General features: G+C 35.2%; 1 protein-coding gene across 2 annotated transcripts in view; it reads left to right on the top strand.

Moving 5' to 3' along the window:
* Window positions 1-13,705, top strand: part of pnr (pannier) — a 121,150-nt gene extending 107,445 nt beyond the window's left edge. The window contains exons 2-4 of one of the 2 annotated variants that reach the window (XM_067771879.1): window positions 6,184-6,810; window positions 6,930-7,161; window positions 12,229-13,705. In XM_067771879.1, coding sequence (XP_067627980.1) covers window positions 6,346-6,810; window positions 6,930-7,161; window positions 12,229-13,256 — 1,725 coding nt within the window. In that variant the 5' untranslated portion in view covers window positions 6,184-6,345 and the 3' untranslated portion in view covers window positions 13,257-13,705. Of the gene's footprint in view, window positions 1-6,183; window positions 6,811-6,914; window positions 7,162-12,228 lie in introns of both variants that reach the window. The other variant, XM_067771803.1, reaches the window with a different exon arrangement.
* Window positions 13,706-21,547: the final 7,842 nt, after the last annotated feature.

Genomic DNA, 21,547 nt, shown 5'->3' with positions numbered 1-21,547 from the left:
ATAGATTCGCCTTGGCTCCTGCGAAAGAGAAAAAATTGCTATAAAATTAAATTTCAAAACTTGGAAAAGTGAAAAAAAAATGCTTTGAGTACTTTTACATAGTTATAGACTTCCTGAAAACGAGAAAAAGAACGCAAAAATCTGCTTTAAGTAGCTTTCAACAGTTCTAGACCTCCTGAAAAAGAGAAAAAATTCAATAAATTTACGCCGTTTGGGCCTTTTAATAGGTTTAAAGTTCCTCAAAGAAGAAAAAAGTGTAGGAAAATTTCGCCGAATTTCTAAAATTTTCGAAATCCGAATTTTTCAATTCTACAATTCCTGAAAAAGAAAAAAAAAAATCTGATAAATGACATTTTTTATACATATTTTTCAAAAAGTTCGCAAATTAAAAAAAATATTTAACAGAAATTGAACCTTGTTCTTGTCAGTAGCGTAGATAGCCTTGGGACATGGGGAGGGATAGAGAATGTGCAATGGGTTTTTTAGATAACTCACCAATGGCCTCATCAGCTGTGATGCCGATGTCAGTTGAAAACGGAACATTGAGCAGAACCTTGATCATTTTTTTAGACTAAACCTGAATATACATATACATACATATATACATTACCTACTCCGATGGGGGGATCTATCCCCTAAACTTGCCCCCCCTATCTACGCTACTGGTTCTTGTAGCCTTTAATTTGAGCTCATCACGCCACATTCAAACAAATTCAAAACGCGTGCCACTTTTATATTTCTTCAAAGGAATCAAAAAAAATTGCTTTAGACAGCTGTCTGTAGCTCTAGAGCTCCTGAGAAAGAAAAAAAGTGCTATAAAATCACGCCTTTTTTATACTTTTTCAAAAAAACAAAAAAAAAATTACAATTCGAAAAAAAGTTTTAATCGGGCTTTTTATTTTAGTGGTCCAACAATCCCTTAAAAAAAGTTTGGAAATATTCGCTGTGTTTTTAAAATTTTCAAAATCCGAATTGTTCAGAAATTCGAAAGAAAATAAAATAAATTTGTTCGGGCTAGCTTTACAATACATCTCTCTACAAAACCAACAACATTCTCAAACAAAAAAAAAATCCTCAAAATTTCATAATTTGAAGAATAAAATTTAAAAAATGTCGTGAGTTATTACACTATGCGACAAAATCAACTTTTTTTCTGAGTATTGGACCAAACCAACTTTTTTGTAGAGATTGAGGCTTAAGTAGACAAAGTACTATCTCCGTTTTTCGAAGTTAGCCTCCGAAAAATAATATCGGCTTTCGACGTTCGAAATTCTACATTTCGAATTAAAATTTTTTTAGTTAACGCGTTCAGCAAATTAAAACAATAAAAATGTGGTCGTCGTCCGCTCTTAGTTGAAGGGCTGAATTCTTTATTTGAGAAATTTAGTATAACAGCTGTAATACGAGGTGAAATGTCAGATAGTCCCATGGTAGTGGCTACTACTTTCATGTCTGCACATACTCTGCACATACTGGAATTGCTCGTACTGAAATTAAAAAAAAAAATAATTCAGCCATTCAAATAAAAGAAAAAGGTGGACTACGACCACATTTTTACTTTTTTAATTTGCTGAACGCGTTAACAAAAAAAATTAAATTTCGAAATTCGAAAGCCAGTATCTATTTTTTGGAGGCTAACTTCGAAAAACGGAGATAGCACTTTGTCCAAAGAGAGTAGATTAATAAGAGGGAGCATTGTAGAGTCGTTCATTCTCCACAAAGTGGAACGGCTACACCAGGAATACACCATACGTTTTGCCCCTTTTTCGTTTTCACCATCGGGATTAAAAAAGTCATGAGCCTGGGTATTCGCGCAATTTTAGTGATGTAAATTGCATGGCGCCAGCGCCAATGCGGTGCCAGCTCAATGGTAGCTCATTCACGCAATGACTCCAAGCGAATTTTTGGCGCTACTTAGTAGTGAGTGCGTAGTACATTTCACTTGCGCTTTTGAGTGAAACGATTTTTGTGTGTCAGGCACGAGTTTGGTGTTATTGGCGCTACTGGCAATGATGACACTGAGCTGATGACGGTAGCGCTGGTGGTTCAGCTTTTGAATCAGAGAAAGTACTGATGACCCGTGTAAATTATTATGGCTTTGGCTATTATTGGCTGTAACTTTGAACTAAATAAATGTTGCGGCCATAACAAGCAGGCATTTTTGAATTTTATATTTTAGATTTAATGCACAATTAATATGGGTGTGTTTGAGCAGCCAAATAATAACAGAGTATTGCTAAAGTGCTGCTGAGTTGATGGAATGTAGCTAATTTCCTAGTGATGATCAATAGATTGTCAATATTTCGTTCAACGAACGTGCGAAATTGTCACATCTGCTCAAATTTTCCATTGTTGATCTAACTTAAGCTGTTATGCCAATATTTTTCGGCCAGCTTATTTCAAATAGGTCATTTTTCCAAAAGCAAAATAAATGACAGCAAAGATTACAGAGTTAAACAGCCTTATAAAATCAGCTATGTTGAGGCGGACAGCATAGCAAAAAGTATGGTGAATTCCTGGTGCAGCCGTCCCACAATTTCCACAAAGCTTTAGAACTCTACAATGTACCATCTTATATTTAGAGAGTCTTTGCTTTGTCTACTTAAGCCTCAATCTCTACAAAGAAGTGGGTTTGGTCCAATACCCAGCCGGCTGTTGCACAGTGTTATTGAAGAATGTTACAGTTCCTTAAAAGAGAAAAAAAGACACTGGTTTCGGCGTTGCGCCAGTGTAATTTTTCGTTCTTCTGATTAACTTTAATATAATAGTTTAACAAATTGACGCCAATTTTTTTATAAACATGGTTTCTAGAAGACCAAAATTCAAAATTTAAAAAAGTGGTTTTGTATGGTCTTTAAATTTGTCTGGTGTTTCTAAATATGGGGATAAAAGTTCTGCCAAATTTTTCGAAAAGTCAGAAAATTTACAAAGAAGAATAAAATTTAAAAATTATTTTGAGCGGCTTTTAAATAATATTTGAGTTTCTGAAAGCGACAAAAAAGGTTCTGAAAAATTGCCCCACATTTTTATGTTTTTGCTAACAAATTTAAAAATTTCAAGGAAATTTTTTTTCTAATTCTTATGAGAAATTTCGATAGTTTAACAAATTTGCTAAAGAGAGTTCTGAAAAATAACGCCATTTTTTTTTATATTTTTTAAAAGTATGTAGATCCTTTTATTTACTTTTTTCTACCTTTATATTAAGTCGCTTTCATGTTTGTCCCCTCATTTCCATACGAATTTTTGACCCACGGAAAAGCCTTTTTCGGTAACTTCACGTTGAGCTAGACACTTGATACTTAGAACATAGTTCAGATCAGGGACATTACAATGCAAGTGAAAAAAATCCGTCAGGTGGCGCACGGATCGAGATATACAGAAAATGTATGTTAAAATGGAAATTTTGCGATCCACTCTTAACTAACTTCTCGGTGATCTAGAGACTTGAAACTTGAGCCGTGAGTCAGAACCCGGTGACAATGCAATATTTGATGAAAAAAAATTCGCTAGGTGGCGCATGGATAGAGATATTAAGAAAATTAGCTTTGATTTGGGAATATTTCAATCCATTTTTAACTAACTTCGCGGAGACCTAGAAGCTTGAAGCTTGGCATGCAGTTCGAGGCTTGGTGACAATACAATTTACAGAAAACAAAATTCCGCTAGGTGGCGCGCTAAGTGTGATAAGTACAAATCCTTGAAAAACGAGGGGAATCTTGCAATCGATTTTTGAGTAACTTCCCGGTGAGCTGGAGATATGAAACTTGAGCCGTAAGTCAGAACCCGGTGACAATGCAATATTTTATCAAAATAATTCCGCTAGTTTTAAATTGGGAATCTTGCAATCGAGTTTTAGCTAACTTCCTGGATATCTAGAGACTTGAAACCTGAAATATAGTTCAAAACTTGGTGACAGTGCAATGTTTGATCAAACAATTTGAACTACGTAACGCACAATTCGAACTATTTAGAAGATTAGGCCAAACCAAAGTGAGTAGATTAATAAGAGGGAGCATTGTAGAGTCGTTCATTCTCCACAAAGTGGAACGGCTACACCAGGAATACACCATACGTTTTGCCCCTTTTTCGTTTTCACCATCGGGATTAAAAAAGTCATGAGCCTGGGTATTCGCGCAATTTTAGTGATGTAAATTGCATGGCGCCAGCGCCAATGCGGTGCCAGCTCAATAGTAGCTCATTCACGCAATGACTCCAAGCGAATTTTTGGCGCTACTTAGTAGTGAGTGCGTAGTACATTTCACTTGCACTTTTGGCAATGATGACACTGAGCTGATGACGGTAGCGCTGGTGGTTCAGCTTTTGAATCAGAGAAAGTACTGATGACCCGTGTAAATTATTATGGCTTTGGCTATTATTGGCTGTAACTTTGAACTAAATAAATGTTGCGGCCATAACAAGCAGTCATTTTTGAATTTTATATTTTAGATTTAATGCACAATTAATATGGGTGTGTTTGAGCAGCCAAATAATAACAGAGTATTGCTAAAGTGCTGCTGAGTTGATGGAATGTAGCTAATTTCCTAGTGATGATCAATAGATTGTCAATATTTCGTTCAACGAACGTGCGAAATTGTCACATCTGCTCAAATTTTCCATTGTTGATCTAACTTAAGCTGTTATGCCAATATTTTTCGGCCAGCTTATTTCAAATAGGTCATTTTTCCAAAAGCAAAATAAATGACAGCAAAGATTACAGAGTTAAACAGCCTTATAAAATCAGCTATGTTGAGGCGGACAGCATAGCAAAAAGTATGGTGAATTCCTGGTGCAGCCGTCCCACAATTTCCACAAAGCTTTAGAACTCTACAATGTACCATCTTATATTTAGAGAGTCTTTGGCCAAACCTTCATGGCTAGCCTCCTGAGTGTTGCAGGCGTTGTGAAATTCCACCTCGTTGAAGGCCCAACTCAATACACGTCCTTGCATACTTTTAGGCGTTTGCGAATTTCACCACGATTTTCAGCTGTGCAAATTAAGTACCTGACAAACGAGGTGGAATTCTCTTGTTATGTTGCGAGGTGGAATTCTGTTGTTTTCGCCAGTGTTGTCAGCGAAAATTCCACTAATTCTCTTAAATCTTGCTATTTTGAACACATAAATAAAGATACGATTTTTCACTTAGGAATTACTTAAATTACTAATCAAAGTGGCAATTGCCTTTTTGTAGGAAGTACTAAACAATTTAAAATAAAAAGATGATAAAAAAATTTAAGGACTACCTTTATATAAATGGACCAAAAAATAGAAGGCAATTTTTTCTTTAATACAGACATAGTCTTGTTGAATTTTGACTAAAACACTTTAACAATAGCTCTTGTAAAAGAATTTTGGGACTTAAAATTATAAAGGTAGAGCACGTGTTTAAATTTTAAATAATCAATTAGTCAATCCCAAGTACATGGTTTGCCTTAAATTGAAAGATTGCGTTCCACCTTTATAATTGTAAATCCCAAAATTCTTTTACAAGAGCTATTGTTAAAGTTTTTTAGTCAAAATTCAACAAGACTATGTTTGTATTAAATGAAGAATTGTCTTCTATTTTTTAGTCCATTTATATAAAGGTAGTCCTTAAATTTTTTTATCATCTTTTTATTTATTTTTTACTTAATCTAGGCTCGTTGTAAAAGTAAAAAATACTAGAGGAACTAGATAGAACACCGTTGAGACTCCACCCTTAGCAAATAACTGGAAAAAGCCCGATATAAGCTCCAGGCAGCGAACTTTAATATCCTCCACAAAAAGGGAAGCTTTTCGGGAGCATATAGACGTTGAACCCATAATGATGTTGAACCCGATGATAGTCGGTCTCAAGCATGAAATATGATCATTTGGTCAGACTTGGGTCCGTATCATGTTATACGATCACATGATAAATATGAAATGTGATTATTATCGGGTTCAACATGCACATGGGTTCAAAGTCTATATGCTTCCGAAAAGCTTAATTTTTTGTAGAGAATATAAAAAATTGCTGCCTGGAGCTTATACAGGTTTTATTTCAGTTATTATTGCTAAGGGAAGATCTCAATGGTGTTCTACGAAGCTCCTCTATATTTGTTTTTTCAAACAATTTATAAAAGCTACATCGTATATATATATGTACATATAAATTTAAACAAACAAACCATTTATTTAATTATTTAATTTTCTTCTCATTTCAGGCCTCTCCCATAACACCACAAACTTCACCCAGTGATCCTTATTCTTTGCCAGCAAAATTTCATAGTCATCAATTAGCACGCCAAGCCTACAGCAGCCATTTGCCATTTGGTCACGCAGCGCCGCCACCAACAGCATCACAACAACAACAATTACCCACCAAAATGTATCACTCTAGCGCTGGCTATCACGATCTAACAGGCGGTGCGGCTGGTAATGGCGGCTATCATCATCAACAAGCCATGAATGCGCCCGTCTATGTGCCCTCAAATCGTGCACTCACCCAAAGTCAATATAATCATGTGGCTACGCACTTTGGCACTGCAGCTGCACAAAATGCTTGGACAACAGATAGTTTTGGTACAGCGCATGCACAATTACCAGCGCAATTCTATACGATGGGCTCGTGGCGTGCAGCTTACGATCCCACCGGTTTTCAACGTTCCTCACCATATGAAAGCGCAATCGATTTCCAGTTTGGTGAGGGGCGTGAATGTGTTAATTGTGGTGCGATCAGCACACCATTATGGCGTCGTGATGGCACCGGTCATTATTTGTGCAATGCATGCGGACTTTATCACAAAATGAATGGCATGAATCGACCGCTTATCAAACCGAGCAAACGATTGGTGAGTGTAGTGAGTGTTCAGTTGTTTAATTTGCACAAAAACTTACTCTCGATTTCGTTTTTTTTTCTTGTTTGCTTTTGCATGCGTATTTTTATTTAAATTAGATTTTATCCTTGCAGACAGCCACAAGACGGCTTGGGTTGTGTTGTACCAATTGCGGTACGCGTACAACAACGCTTTGGCGTCGTAACAATGAAGGTGAACCGGTGTGTAATGCTTGTGGACTGTATTTCAAGTTGCATGGTGTGAATCGGCCGTTAGCGATGCGTAAAGATGGCATACAGACGCGTAAGCGGAAACCGAAAAAATCGAACAGCTCATCGGATACTTCGAAGGATTGTAAGGAAGATGGTGAGTTTTTTGTTGCGTTAAATATTGGACATGTTTCTCCAGTGACAAGCTTATTATAACTTTCCTTCTGTAGTAACTCTCCTTAGCAGGATCATGATTTTTCGGTAATGGAAGGAGGTCCTCTATAATCAGGGTTTCCTTGGGGGAGCGTGTTATCTTCAGTGAGGCCATCTCCTACGCCTGTTCCTCCTCCTAGCTTCAGACCGATTTTGATTGTCTTTAGTATGGACATCAGCTAGCATACCACTAAGCAAGACTTGTTCAATAGACTGAAATGGCGCGTTACTGAAAGCTTCTTATATGCCGATTGAGACATAGAGGGCTATGTTCGAGGCCCTAAAGCCATATCAAATATGTTGTTTAGGCAATATATAATACTATCTGTTGGTATATCCCTCTAGTAGGCAAACTGATTCCTGTAGTTTCCCCGAGATTAGCTTCCCTAATATATTGATATAAAAATGTCTCCCTACTTTTCAAGAGAAAGTTACCGAAGCTAATTTCTTAATACGATTGTAGCAGATGCACCAGCTGCGCCGGCTTTATCATGAAAACGAACTTGACTTCCAGCAGTATATATAGAGGGGCAATGTGATCTGAATCACAATCACGCTTACCAATAATCGCATCCACTGTTTCGCTGTTGTGATTGTTGCTTTGAACGTAAACACACTCCCTGAAGGTTAGGAAGTGTGACTAAAATGTGAATTTGCTTACGGAATATGAAATCTGTACGCCCAGTTACTAGCTCCTTCTGGTACTAACTGCGTTTTTATCTTTCGAACATTCGGGACTGTGGGTTCTAGTCGCCCCTTATGACAGGCATGCCTATCCCGAAGGAACAACTGTTATCGTCACCAGGCAATATGAAGCAATGAATCCTTAATTTGTGCTGCTATGTACTGCTAAACCGGTATGCCTCCGCTAGCAACTTACTGTGATATCTAGTCGCAGCACAGTGTTTCGTGTAGAACAAGCTAGCTGGACAAAATTATTTTATGAGATTTTCCGTTTCACATGCAGTCATTTATTACAACTACGTCATTTTTTTCAGCCATATGTTCTTTTTTTTTATTTTTTTCCAAAATTTTACTTCATATGCATAAATTTGCTCATTTCATATACAGTAACTCATGTGAATAAGTGGCATAGATCCAAAAAAATTTAAAGGACTTAAGAATATTACTTTATTGTACTTAAATTGAATGGACTACAAATCTCAATACTGTAAAAAATTCTAAAAATTCGGAAAAAAAATTAAAACATTTTATGAAAATTCGTCGAATTTTTTAAATATAATTTTGTTTTTGTTATAGATCGTGACAAATTTTCTTATGGGAAATTAGTTAAAATAAATTTGCGAAAGCGAAAATTGTAAGAATTGTGCAAAAAGGGTGTCTACTTATTTATGTGAGTGACTGTACATATGTACATACATATTTTGTATTTATTTGAGTATTTATCCTGGCACTACAATTTTTACAAAATTATTTTATAGTACCAGTCAGGAATGTAAAAGTGAATTACAATTATAATAATAACAATGTAAATAATTAAATTAATTATGTGAAAATTACTTATTACAAAAACTTAAAAGTAAAGTATCATACAAAGTACAAAAACAATAGATTTAAATTAAATAAAACCTGATCCAACAAAAAGTTATAGAGTAGGTTATCTTTTATAATTATGTTATTATTCGCTATCATCACTTTCATGAGATGAGTCACTTGTGGAATAGTCATGAGCATCAGCAACACTACTGTGAAAGCTTGAAACAACTGGGGTATTTATTGGCTCCTCAACATTATCGGGGGACAGTAAGTTTAAGACTTCTGAAGTCAGACTTTTAAATTTTTTCTTATGTATCTCCCTCAAACTGTTAACTAAAGGATCCGATGTTATAAGCAACATATTCATAAGATCTCTATTCGTGGCTTCACGCAACTGCTTTTGTATGTTATCATCCCTGAATCGTCTCAAATCTTTGTTACGGGCTTCCTGTGCTTCCTCAGAAAGTTTACCAATAGGTAATATTGCTGATTTTATAATATCAGTACTATGCACTAAGATTTTATGAACTGTAACAGGTATATTAAACCATGGATAGAGATCTATGTATAGTTTTTTAGTCTCGACCGCAAATTTTTCAAATCTTTGGATATTTATATTATACCCAGATGCTAATGCGCGAAGGAGAGTGTCGAATCTTTTGATGAGCGTAACATCCAGTCCCTTAATCTCAGCACCAGTTTTGCAGTATTTATATTACATTCAGGTATTGGCGTAGATGCTACCAAATGGGGTTGTTTTGTGTAGCGTTCCTGTGTGGTTATACCTGCATTAGGATTGCTTTGTATGTACCTGTTTTTATGCCTTGGTGACTGGTGCGGTAGGTTGTGGCAGGTTGAAGTCAGTGATCTTCGCTTATTTGCTTTTGGTGTGCCGTTGTTGACTTTGCGCGTTTATTTTTGTGTGTTTTATGGCTACGTGTTTGTTCCCTGTACCTGGGAATTGGTTTTGCCGTTTGTAGATCAGCTTTAAAGGTTCAAATATCTCGTCGGAGCTGGTACGTACATACATCCTATTTTATATGTAGAGATAACTAAATCTACAATAAAAAAAAATTAAAAATAGATGTGCAAAGAATTCGCAATGGTTTTTTCTTTCGACTATTAGAGAATGGTTCCCACTATAACATATGTAAATTTTAGCCCGGATGTCCGCGGATGTATGTAACTTTTTTGTCCCTAAAGTTAAAAATACAGAGAAAAAATACCTTTTCTTCTTAATAACGGAATGTTAAATATATTTAAAATACTCTAATTGCGAAATAATTACTATTAAAAAAATTTACTTACCTTAGAGCTTAGAATCCATCAAAAAATTTATATAAAAGTGTTCACTTAAAAGAAATATGAAGCTTAATACTCAGCAAGAATTTACAAATTAATCAATGCATTTTAGGGCCACTCCTGCCTTCTTACTTCAATTACTCAGTATATATGAGCAAAAATATCAAAAAAAAAGCAAAAATCCCGTTATTTTGTTTGTTTTCTTTCATTTCTCATTACACTTTTCTTGGTATAAGAACTTTGTTTTTGTCCAGCTAGCTTGTTCTACACGAAATACTGTGCGCAGGTAGCAGCACAAATCTAGGTCATACGAGAGCTATTATTGCCATTATTTGTAAGTAAGTTTCTGCGATTTCTTCCAAACTATCGCTGCAATTCACTGTCACCCTTAAGACGCTGCGACAAAATCACATTTAGAGGCTTTTTCTCTTCTATTACTGCACTAAAAGTCACCCCTGGATATGAGTGCTGACTGTCAGCTATATAGTACGTCAATAGAGTCGCAAGCATAAGTATATATATATATATATGTATTTGGTCCGGCTTCTTTGTGTAGCTTCCATCTGGTGTTTTTAAGTGTAAAAATTTCTACGATCTGTCGGCTACGATTTTAAGATTCGCACTGCCGTTGTGGTAGATTCTTAATATTCACAAAGTGTGTTCTCAATGTAGCCCTTTAGGATCTGCTAAGTTCTTGTTACGTGACATCGCTACTGTACAAGTTCCAGTCGCCCCCTTCCACCCAGGCAAAACACTCTGGAAGACGAGATATCCCAGCCGTACCAAAGAAGCCCTAACTGTCCATTGTCCGCTTTTCTCATCTTTTCACTTTAAGAACGTTGTTTGATGGCCACTTAGACATTCTAAGGGATTGCAAACCTATTGTTGGGCTGGGTGTCTTGATGTGCTGTTGTTGTTATTGTATTAACGATAGAGACTCTCCCGAAAGCTTTGGGGAGTGCTTCGATGTTGATGGTCCTTTGCTGTATATAGATCCGGTTCATTCCGGTAACAAAGCACCATTAAGGTACTAGCCCGACCATCTCGGAAACGTTTAATATGACCTCATTAAACCTTCTAGGTCATACCGCCCTCCCCACACATGAGGAACTTGGAGTCGCCAGAGCCTCGCCTGCTAGTTATGTGTATGATTCGTTCATATTTGTATAAGATTCCTCTCGCGTAGGTGAGGTTGACATTTGGGTTGCGAATGCTTTGAAGCTATAAAGCTTTTTGTTATCCCAGAGAAGGTCCAAACCTACATCTGGAGAACGCTGTGTCGACTCACTAGATTCGTGGCTCACAAGCAAACTTGATGTTATCTTCGCTGACTCGGGAGCTCGAGGAGCCGCCGAGTTGATGGCTATCATGATATTGATAGAGAAAATCTCGAATTTAAATACGCTCGGTGAATCCGGAAGGAGCATAATTATTGCAAGCGATTTTGGTCCCTGAAAATAGGTATATTGAATCTCTGAGTGAAATCTCATCTTTCCAATCCCTTTTTGTAGGGAAGATAATCGCGCAGTTTGTATTGATAATATCATATGACATATGTAGCTATGTTTTGCGATATAGGGGTAATTTGCATTGAGCAGGATATGCCCATCCTACGATCCTTCAAGAGGACCAACTACAGAAACAGAAACTTCGAAATGCAGTTTTCTTGATAAAGAGTACATATACCGTTAAAAGTCTCTACAGAGCATAATCTAATCGCCCCTATGGTCGCCAGACATGCACATTTTTAAACTTTCCCTATTATGTGAAGGCTAACTGAGACCTTCTTTGCTGAAGCTTCTGAGCTCACGTGGCATAAGGAAGGTTTACCTAGGGCCGTTATTCAGGTATAACTTAGGGTCCTTGCCGTTAAGATCTTCTCAGCTCTCTTTTTGCCCGGGATGAGTTTCTTCAACTGTTCTAAAGGATATTCCTCGATTATATATGTATATCCCAATTGGTTATGTGAGTCCAATCGAATGACTTGCTAATTCTAGCTTTTTTAATTAATCGAACAAGCTCGATTGAAGTAATTCTCGATATAGTTCCATTGTGGTATTTAGTTTCCGAAAGCCCAAATAGACATTTTGGCGTATCATGAAAAAACACTTTTAGAGTTATGTATTCTATACCTAAGTATCTAGTTCCTTCAATCTGCATTAAAATCATTTTATTATTGTTACTTATTTAATAAAAATTTTGATTTTTTCAGAACTGAAACCCTCACTCGCTCTGGAACGTCACAGCCTGTCTTCGTCTGTGGCATTATCTGCCAAACTGCAGTCTGATATGGCATTGAAGAGTAGTGGCGGCAGTCTTAACAGCCCCCTTTCCAGCATAAGCGGTGGTGCTAGCATCAACAACAATAATCCTTTGCATAACCTCAGCTTGGGCGCCATGAACTCCTCACCATCCTCCGGCGGCTCATTACATAACTCCATACATCACATGCATTTGTCTTCCGCCGCAGCTGCACAGCAATCACGCCACTCCACCATTTCACATACACATCCACACACGCATGCGCACTCATCTGCTGCAAGTACACCTTCGATACACTCAGCCTCTACTCCCTCATCACTTAGCTCCTCCAATTTATATTCGCCACAAAGTATTGCCAGTAGTGCGCAACATTCCTCTTCGGGCTACGGCAGCGGTGGAGCACACAACGTATCCAAATATGAACATCTACTAGGTGCAAGTAGTGGCAGTGGCGGCAATATTGGAAATCATAATAATTCATCTACAAGCGCTGTCTCACTCTCCAATGGTATTTCTGCTAGTACGCCTAGTCCTAATTATCATCATTCAGCCGCTTCGGCAGCGCAACTGCATCATCATCACCATCATCATGCCGCAGCAGCAGCGGCGGCGCATCATGCGGCATCTCACCATTCATCATCCACCGCATTGAGTGGCCAACATGGCGGTAGCTCACATATGGGTAGTGGTGGCGCGGGAGATGGCAATAGCGGGGGTGTGGCTGGTTATAGTGTGAAGTCGGAAACGAATGTCAGTAATTATGATTATATGAGTAACTGTTACTTTAGCGGCTCATTTCCACCACTCAGCGCATCGTCTGCGGCGGCCGCTGCGAGCAGTGGCATGGGCATGGGTATGGGCGTTGGTGTGGGCATGGGTGTAGGTATGCATGGCATGCATGGCTCAGCGAGTGAATTGGCCGGTTATCATCATCAACATAACGTCATTCAGGCGGCCAAGCTCATGGCCACTTCGTAATTATGTACTAAAAGTTTGACTGATTGTTTTCCATTGAAAGAAACATTAAACATGATATAGAAAAGTTATAAAATAAAAGTAAATAATAAAGGGTTTAACATAATTGTACAAAACAAAAGTATTCTATTATTTTTTAGAATAAACTAAGCTGTAAATTTAAATAGTCTTGAAATGTCTGTGCTTGTTCTTTATTGAAGATATTTTTGTAACGAGTAAAGTCCGACCGAAATTGGGGTTTGAGCTGAAGCCGATGCCAAACCGGAAACTCTGGGCTGATATATATTCTAAATCAAATTGAACTTTTTTCAAGCCAGTGAAACTTCTTTCAACAGAAATAAATTTTTTTTAAATCCAATGAAACTTTTTCAAACCAAATGAAGCTTATTTGAAGCCAGTGGAACTCTTCAAATCAAATGAAACTTTCTTCGAAAGAAATTAAACTTTTTTAAATGAAATTAAATTTTTTGGAACCAGTAAAACTTTCTTCAAGTGGAATGAAGCTTTGTTCAAATAAATTGAAACTTTTTTCAAATCAAATTTAACTTTTTTCAAGCCAGTGAAACTTTTTCAACAGAAATCAGTTTCTTTTTAATCCAATGAAAGTTTTGCAAATCAAATTAAGCTTTTTAGAAGCCAGTGGAACTTTTTCAAATCATATGAAAATTGTTTCGAATGAAATGAATCTTTTTTCAAATCAAATTAATTTTTTCAAACCAGTGAAACGTTGTTTCAAATGAAATGAAAATTTGTTCAAATAAATTGAAACTTTTTTCAAATTAAATTTAACTTTTTTCAATCCAGTGAAACTTTTTTCAACAGAAATCAATTTTTTTTAATCCAATGAAAGTTTTTCATATCAAATGAAGCTTTTTTGAAGCCAGTGGAACTTTTTTCAAATAAAATTAATTTTTTGAAACCAGTGAAACATTTTTTCAAGTGAAATGAAGCTTTGTTCAAATAAATTGAAACTTTTTTTAATCTAAAGAAAGTATTTCAAAAAAAATTAAGCTTTTTTGAAGCCAGTGGAACTTTTCAAATCATATGAAACTTTCTTCGAATGAAATGAAACTTTTTTCAAATCAAATTAATTTTTTTGAAACCAGTGAAACTTTCTTCAAGTGAAATGAGGCTTTGTTCAAATAAATTGAAACTTTTTTCAAATCAAAATAAAATTTTTCAAGCCAGTGAAATTTTCTCAAATGATGTGAAATTTTTTCAAGTGAAATGAAATTTTTTCAAACAATTTAAAACTTTTTTTAAATCAATCAAAATTATTTTAAAATCAAATGAAACTTGTTTCGAATGAAATAAATTGTTTTTTTTTAAATAAAATGAAATTTTTTTAAATCAAATTAAACTTTTTTGAAGCCACCGAAACTTTTTCAGGCCATATACAATTTTTTTTAACAGAAATGAATTTTTTATTTATATCCAATGAAAGTTTCTTCAAATCAAAATAATCTTTTTTGAAACCAGTGAAACTTTTTCAAACGATATGAAACTATTTCAAGTCAAATAAAATTTTTTTATATAAAACTTTTTTCAAATGAAATTAAACTTTTTTCAAAACAAATAATTTTTTTTTAAATAGAATGAAAATTTTTCAAATCAAATTAATTCTTTTTGAAACCAGTGTAAATTTGTCAAACCATATGACATTTTTTGCAAGTCAAGTAAAATTTTTTCAATAAAACTTTTTTTCAAATGAAACTAAACTGTTTTCAAAACAAAAGAATCTGGTTTTAAAATCAAATTAAACTTTTTTCAAGCCAGCAAAACGTTTCCAAGTGCTATCAAACTTTTTCAAGTGAAATGAAACTTTTTCCAAGTGATATGAAACTTTTTTTAAGTCAAAAGAATTTTTTTTTAAAAAAAGTTTAGACTTCTTCAAAAAAAAAACTTTATTTGACATCAAAGTGTTATAAAATAAAAATAAGCACATTTAATAATAAATTATAATAAAAAAATCATGTTTCAATGTCAAATTTACTAATTTAATTTATATTTAATTCAATTGCTAAAGAAGATGATTATTTGCCGAAATATCAATCAACAAACCGAAGGCGAACCTTCGGTCGGACTATAAAAATTATTTTTTTTAAATTGATAATTACTTGTATTTTAGAAACAAAAATTTTACTATGATATCTCTGGCTTATAATGCGTATAGTATAAATTTCATATAAGACGTAATTCAGATAGCTAATAAGGATCCAATAATTGTAATTTTATATTTAGGTAGAACTTTAAATGAATGTAAATTTTATTTTATATGTTTAAGGAAACGAAATTGTATTACATATAGAATAAGTGCAATAAATTTGATTTAAAAAATGTATTTCTTTTCCAAATATGTATGAAAGTCTAACATGTTTACTTTGTATCGTTTTGCTCTACAGGAACATTTCAAGAGGAGCCGGGGGTAAAGAAATGGAAAAAGGATGACTCGTCTATGGCGCAAATGAGTTATTTTATAATTCACAGTAGAAAGTAATAAAAACAAAATAAAATTAAATTAAATGAAATGAAAAAATGTAAAATAAAGTTACACAAAATAAATTATAATAAAATAATAATTAAAAAATAAAATAAAAATTTTATAAATTGAAATCAAAATAAATTATATCAAATTAAATAAAATTTAATTTAAAAAAATAAAATAAAATGAAATGAAACAAAATAAAATAAAAAAATTAAATAAAATAAAAAATAAAACTAGATAAAAAATAAAAGCAAATAAAATGAAGCTAAAATAAAATATATTAAATTAAAATTTAATTAAACTAAATTAAAATAAATTAAAAAAGTCAAGTAAATAAAATAAAGTGAAACGAAATAAAACAAACTAGAAAAACTTAAACAAAATAAAAAAATGAAACCAAATAAATGGAATAAAATAAAATTTAATTAAATTAAATTAAAATAAAATGAAATAAAATAAAATAAAATAAATTAAATTAAATTAGATTAAGTTAAATTAAATTAAATGAGGCAAAATAATGCAAAATGAAACAAAATAAAAGAAAATAAAAGAAAAATTAAATAAAACAAAAAAATTATATTACCATAAATTAAGTTAAACAAAATAAATAAAGTAAATAAATAAAGTGAAAAGAAGTAAAAAAAACAAAATAATAAATAAACCTAAATAAATAAAATAAATTAAAATAAAACGAAATAATAAATAAACCTATATAAATAAAATAAATTAAAATAAAATAAAATTAAAATTTAATTTAATTTAGATAAAATGAATGAAATTAAATTAAGTAAAAAATAAAAATAAATTAAATTTAAAAAAATGTATTAAAGTGAAATGAAAATAAAACAAAAAATAAATTAAATTAAATTAAATGTTTATTTAATTTAATTTAAATAAAATGAAAAAAATTAAATTGAGTAAACAAATAACATAAAATAAAAGAAAACAAAACGAAATGAAACTAAATTAAAATAAAATAAATTAAATAAAGTAAAATAAAATAAAACAATGTAACTAAAGAAGTGTTCCTCCTTAAGTTTGCCCAAAATGTAGAAATAATAATTTGAGAGGCCATCCTTCTCTAGCACACGCATATATCAGCTTTGCCATAGAGAAGAAAATAACATTTAGAAACCCCTTGACCACCTGGATGAAGTTCCCGAAATATGTACAAAAAAACATTGTACAACTCAAAAATTTGCCACTAAGAGGAGCTATAGGAATACAAAAATATAAAAAAGGAAAATATACAATTGCTGCATCCTAATGGACAGAGAAAAGTTGTGAATTGCAGTGCAAAATCGCTTAAGATCATCTGCAAGCTTGCTCATATCTCTAAAGAAAGAAGTCTTAGGCTCATGATAGGCGTACTATTACCAAAGCACTGTCTTTTGGCGCCACATGCTTATAAGTAAGGTTTCGTTAGTGACAGCAGTTGTAGGAACTGCGGTATACATGAAGACACAGTTGAGCACGTTCTGTGTCCGAACTCTGCGGTCACACGGTCAATTCTCCGGCTGCTGCCGGTGGGAAAGCTAGCAGATTTTGGTGGAGCAATTAAGCTGGTACCTAGAAAACTTCATAAATTTATGAAAGGGATGAAATTATTTTATAACATAACCAGCTGGTGGGATCAAATATCTCCGAACAGAAATAAAATGTATCTTTTATGCGTTCGAATTTTTGTTGCCGATATACAGACGCGTCGTTTGACATCTAGACACGTATTAGGAGTAAACCCCTGTTGTTAACTATATACTTACTTACTTACTTAATTGGCGCTTAACCGTCTAAACGGTTATGGCCGTCCAACAAGGCGCACCAGTCGCTCCTTCGCTCCGCCAACCGGCGCCAATTGGTCACACCAAGGGAGCTTAAATCGTTTTCCACCTGGTCCTTCCAACGGAGTGGGGGCCGCCCTCTACCTCTGCTTCCATAGGCGGGTTCCGATAGAAACACTTTCTTGGCCGGAGCATCATCTTTCATTCGCATAACATGGCCTAGCCAGCGCAGCCGCTGCGTTTTAATTCGCTGGACTATGTTGATGTCTGCGTATAGCTCGTACAGCTCATCATTAAATCTGCTTCGGTACTCGCCATCGCCAACGCGTAGAGGTCCATAAATCTTTCGAAGAACTTTTCTCTCGAACACTCCCAAAGCCGCTTCATCTGCTGTTGTCATGGTCCATGCTTCTGCCCCATATAGCAGGACGGGTACGATTAGTGACTTGTAGAGTATGATTTTCGTTCGCCGAGAGAGGACTTTACTATTCAATTGCCTACCTAGTCCAAAGTAGCATTTATTGGCTAGATTGATTCTTCGCTGGATTTCAGTGCTGATGTTGTTGCTAGTGTTGATGCTGGTTCCCAAATAAACGAAGTCTTTTACTATTTCGAAATTATGGCTGCCAACAGTAGCGTGGTTGCCAAGGCGCATATGCGCTGACTCTTTGCTCGATGACAGCAGGTACTTCGTTTTGTCCTCATTCACCATCAAGCCCATCTTGTAAACTATATACGTAAGGTCTTTATTGGACGTCTACCGTCCAGTTTAATATAGCCTAACCACATACACACATGCCACATTTATGATTCTCTGAAAACAACCTAAGAATTTTGCTCAGTGTACTTTGCTTCCCAGCGCTTTTAGTTAATAGCTGTAGATGGCGGAATAACTAGCTAAGGCATAAACCACAAGAAACTGACATCAATATCGCGGATAGGTGGCGCTGTGCAAGCTTTGCAATTGAGTAATTAAGCGTAAGTCAAACAAATCTGGTTTTTCAGTACTACGTACTACATAATTAAGACTCCAAACCTAATGTTTTTGTCATTTAGTAACGCTAGGTGCATTTATTTGGAGAATATTTCTGTAGAATAATTTATTAGGTTAAAATCCTCATAAATAGAGTTCTTTTGAAAAAATCGGGTCAACGACAAAGCAGATATGAGCGTGATTTAGATATGTAGCTTTATTTCATTAGTATAACAAATGACGCTAAACTTGTTACTGCCAAATCTCGTACTTTAGTAACGGTAAGAGAAATTCTCTTTTGAAAATTTTCACTCCAGTTAACAATGGACTTGAGGAAGTCACGACCTTAGCACAGTAATAACCAAATCATATCCGGCCAATGTATGTATTAGAGGTTTACGCCGGCCACTTCATCGGCGGCGGCGGCGTATGCTTTATTATATACCGGCGGCGGCGGCGTGGGTGGCGCGCCGGTGTACGCCGGTGTTCTTACTTCAAAAAGCTTGATTTTTCTATTTAAAAAAATAATATTTAGGAAAGGTTTTTGGTCTTTCTTCGCCACACTCGTATAATAAATGAATAGATTTTTGAGTTTTTTCGAAAACGTTATAAAATTCACCTTTTTTCAATTTATTAATGGTTGCTTAAATTCATGCAAACTTCAACACAAATGTATTTAAACTTTGTCAAACCCTTAGCTCTTGACTTCAATAAGCTACGTATATAAAATATATATAAAGGTAGATAGTTAAAATGAATGTACGTATGCAAAACAGAAGCGCGTCCGCGGTTGCCGAGTAATAATGCTTGACTAATTCGTTGGAAAAAGGATCGTTGCTGACGATGGCAGTTCTTGTGAATTTGCGCCTTTCCACTCGCCGCGCACGGCTGTGCATAAGAATTTCGCCGCCGTCTGGATCTTATTGGAGGCGGCTTAAACAGTTTTGTTTGTATGTATTTAAGGAAATCAACGTTTTGGCCATTTCGGAAAGGTCCGGAGTTTTGCCTGAAAATCTTGCAGATCGTTCAAAAATTTTCAGGAGTAGCTCCTTGCGGAGGGATTGTCTCCCGTTCACTTACTCCAGAGAGGCTTCGAACCTAACCCCGGTTTTTGGAATAGGTACTGCTGCGTCTGCTAAAAAGAAATAGAGATACATAAAATGGTCACACTTTTGTCTGTATATCTTGTGCAAAGCGTAGTTTCACCTGGGGTTAACTCTTAATAATCGTCGCGAACACAATTTCTTTAAATCATTTGTGGCTCCTTGGCGGTCACGCACAAAGGCGACTTACGGTTGCTATTAATGGTCTATTAATACTCATGACTCTCGTGGCGCAAGGCGCCTCCAGTTTTTTCGGCTGTTTTTAAGAGCTACAATTCCCGATATTCGAACAGTAGCAATCCTGACCACCAGTCGCTACTACGTCTCCTGACCCTCACACCATATGCCAGCACAGAAGCTATAGGACTGCGACTTCGAACTCATGCTTTCGTGGATGCCATTTTCCTAGAAGCTCTAGGTGTAGCTCTGAAGACTTTCGAACGGTTGTTTTTACGCGCTATGCTACCGACCTGAGAAACACCTTCAAACGTTAGGGAGTGACTATTCGACCAAGGATGCCGCCCTCGAAATCAGTCTAAGTGGATGTCATTGCGTAACTCATGGGTGAAAATCATATAATCCTCGACGCATCTACATAATTAAAATTTTACAAGGACCCTGGATACAATTTTTAAAATGTAGACCAAAGTTTGCAGACGTTTGTGTTCACAACATAGATTTCAATAGTCTTCATTAAACAAAACAATATTTTAGAATGAAATTCGACCGATTTTAAGTTGAAATATGTTAACTGCTATTTTCCGGCCTTATGATATAAGAGCTCATTATGGATGACAGCGTAGCTTCAGTTTTCAGACTAGTTCGACTGTTCACTACGTTAGGGTAGCAGCCCACACAGTCATAAGCCGACTGTCTTGGGAAAGCTTTTGCTTCACCACTATGAATGTTCCTGCGAAGGACAAAGCCTGACCTGGTAAATATATGTGCCTACGTATTCACATTTGTAAAAGGACGTGTAGGTGATATTTAGACTAGGTTGATAGGTTGATGTGATTCAATCCAGGGGACTAGTTTTGCATACGGCTGCCAACTTTAAGAAATGTTAAACCGGGAGACTTGGGTGTTGAAGGATGTAGTATGAAAATCAAAATTAACATTTCAGACGCTCTTGTGTAGCTTCGAAAATAAACAACAGATGTTTGAATGTAAACCCCAGGGATTTTTCAAAACCGTCTCATACGTACATATATCCTCAAATGAAGAATGAGGTAAGGATCATTTCAAAGGACTCTTTATGCCCCTAGAACCTACTAAAGGATTTTGCATCACTGATTTCGCTTATTCTTTCAGCCAATCGTAATATAAAATGTTTGGGTAATTTGTTTTTTTTTTAACAACTTAAGGAAAATTTGTAAACATTTTCGCCTTGGGTCATTTTATTTAAATTCATTGTTAATTATTAATTTTCTGAAAAAAAAAACATATGCAAAGTGGGCATATAAATTTATTATATAACTTTTCTTTTAGTGTTTTGTTTTAATAACTTGGTGAATTGGGTGATGCAAAGTCCGTGTTAAGCTGACATCGAGAGCGCCTGTTTTTTTAAATAACTTTTGAACAGTTAGAAAGAGTTAAATTTCGATATTTTTGACATTCGGCGGCGGCGTGCGAAAACGACAAAAATCGGCAGCGGCGGCGTTTATCGGCGGCGTATATCTCTAGTATGCATGCCACTTAAACTGCACTCCTTACTGTGTGTTCTGCTATAAAAAGCTCTTCAGTGAAAGCTCATCTACATTGCTGGTCAATTTGTAGGGAGAATAAAAAAGAGCGCCACGGAAATTCGGAGGTAGGGGCGTCTGGTATTTTTTCATTACCAAAATGGTATTTTATAGAAATTCACAAACAACTTGTCTTTGTGGATAAGACAAATGTGATATCTTATAATACTAATTTCACACAGACGGCTTATTGAATAATAAAGGCAATTT

Source organism: Eurosta solidaginis, chromosome 1, assembly GCF_040869045.1.
Source record: "Eurosta solidaginis isolate ZX-2024a chromosome 1, ASM4086904v1, whole genome shotgun sequence".
Lineage (NCBI taxonomy): Eukaryota > Metazoa > Arthropoda > Insecta > Diptera > Tephritidae > Eurosta > Eurosta solidaginis.
Note: the sequence above shows the minus strand (reverse complement) of the source record. Positions and strands in the feature narration are given on the sequence as shown.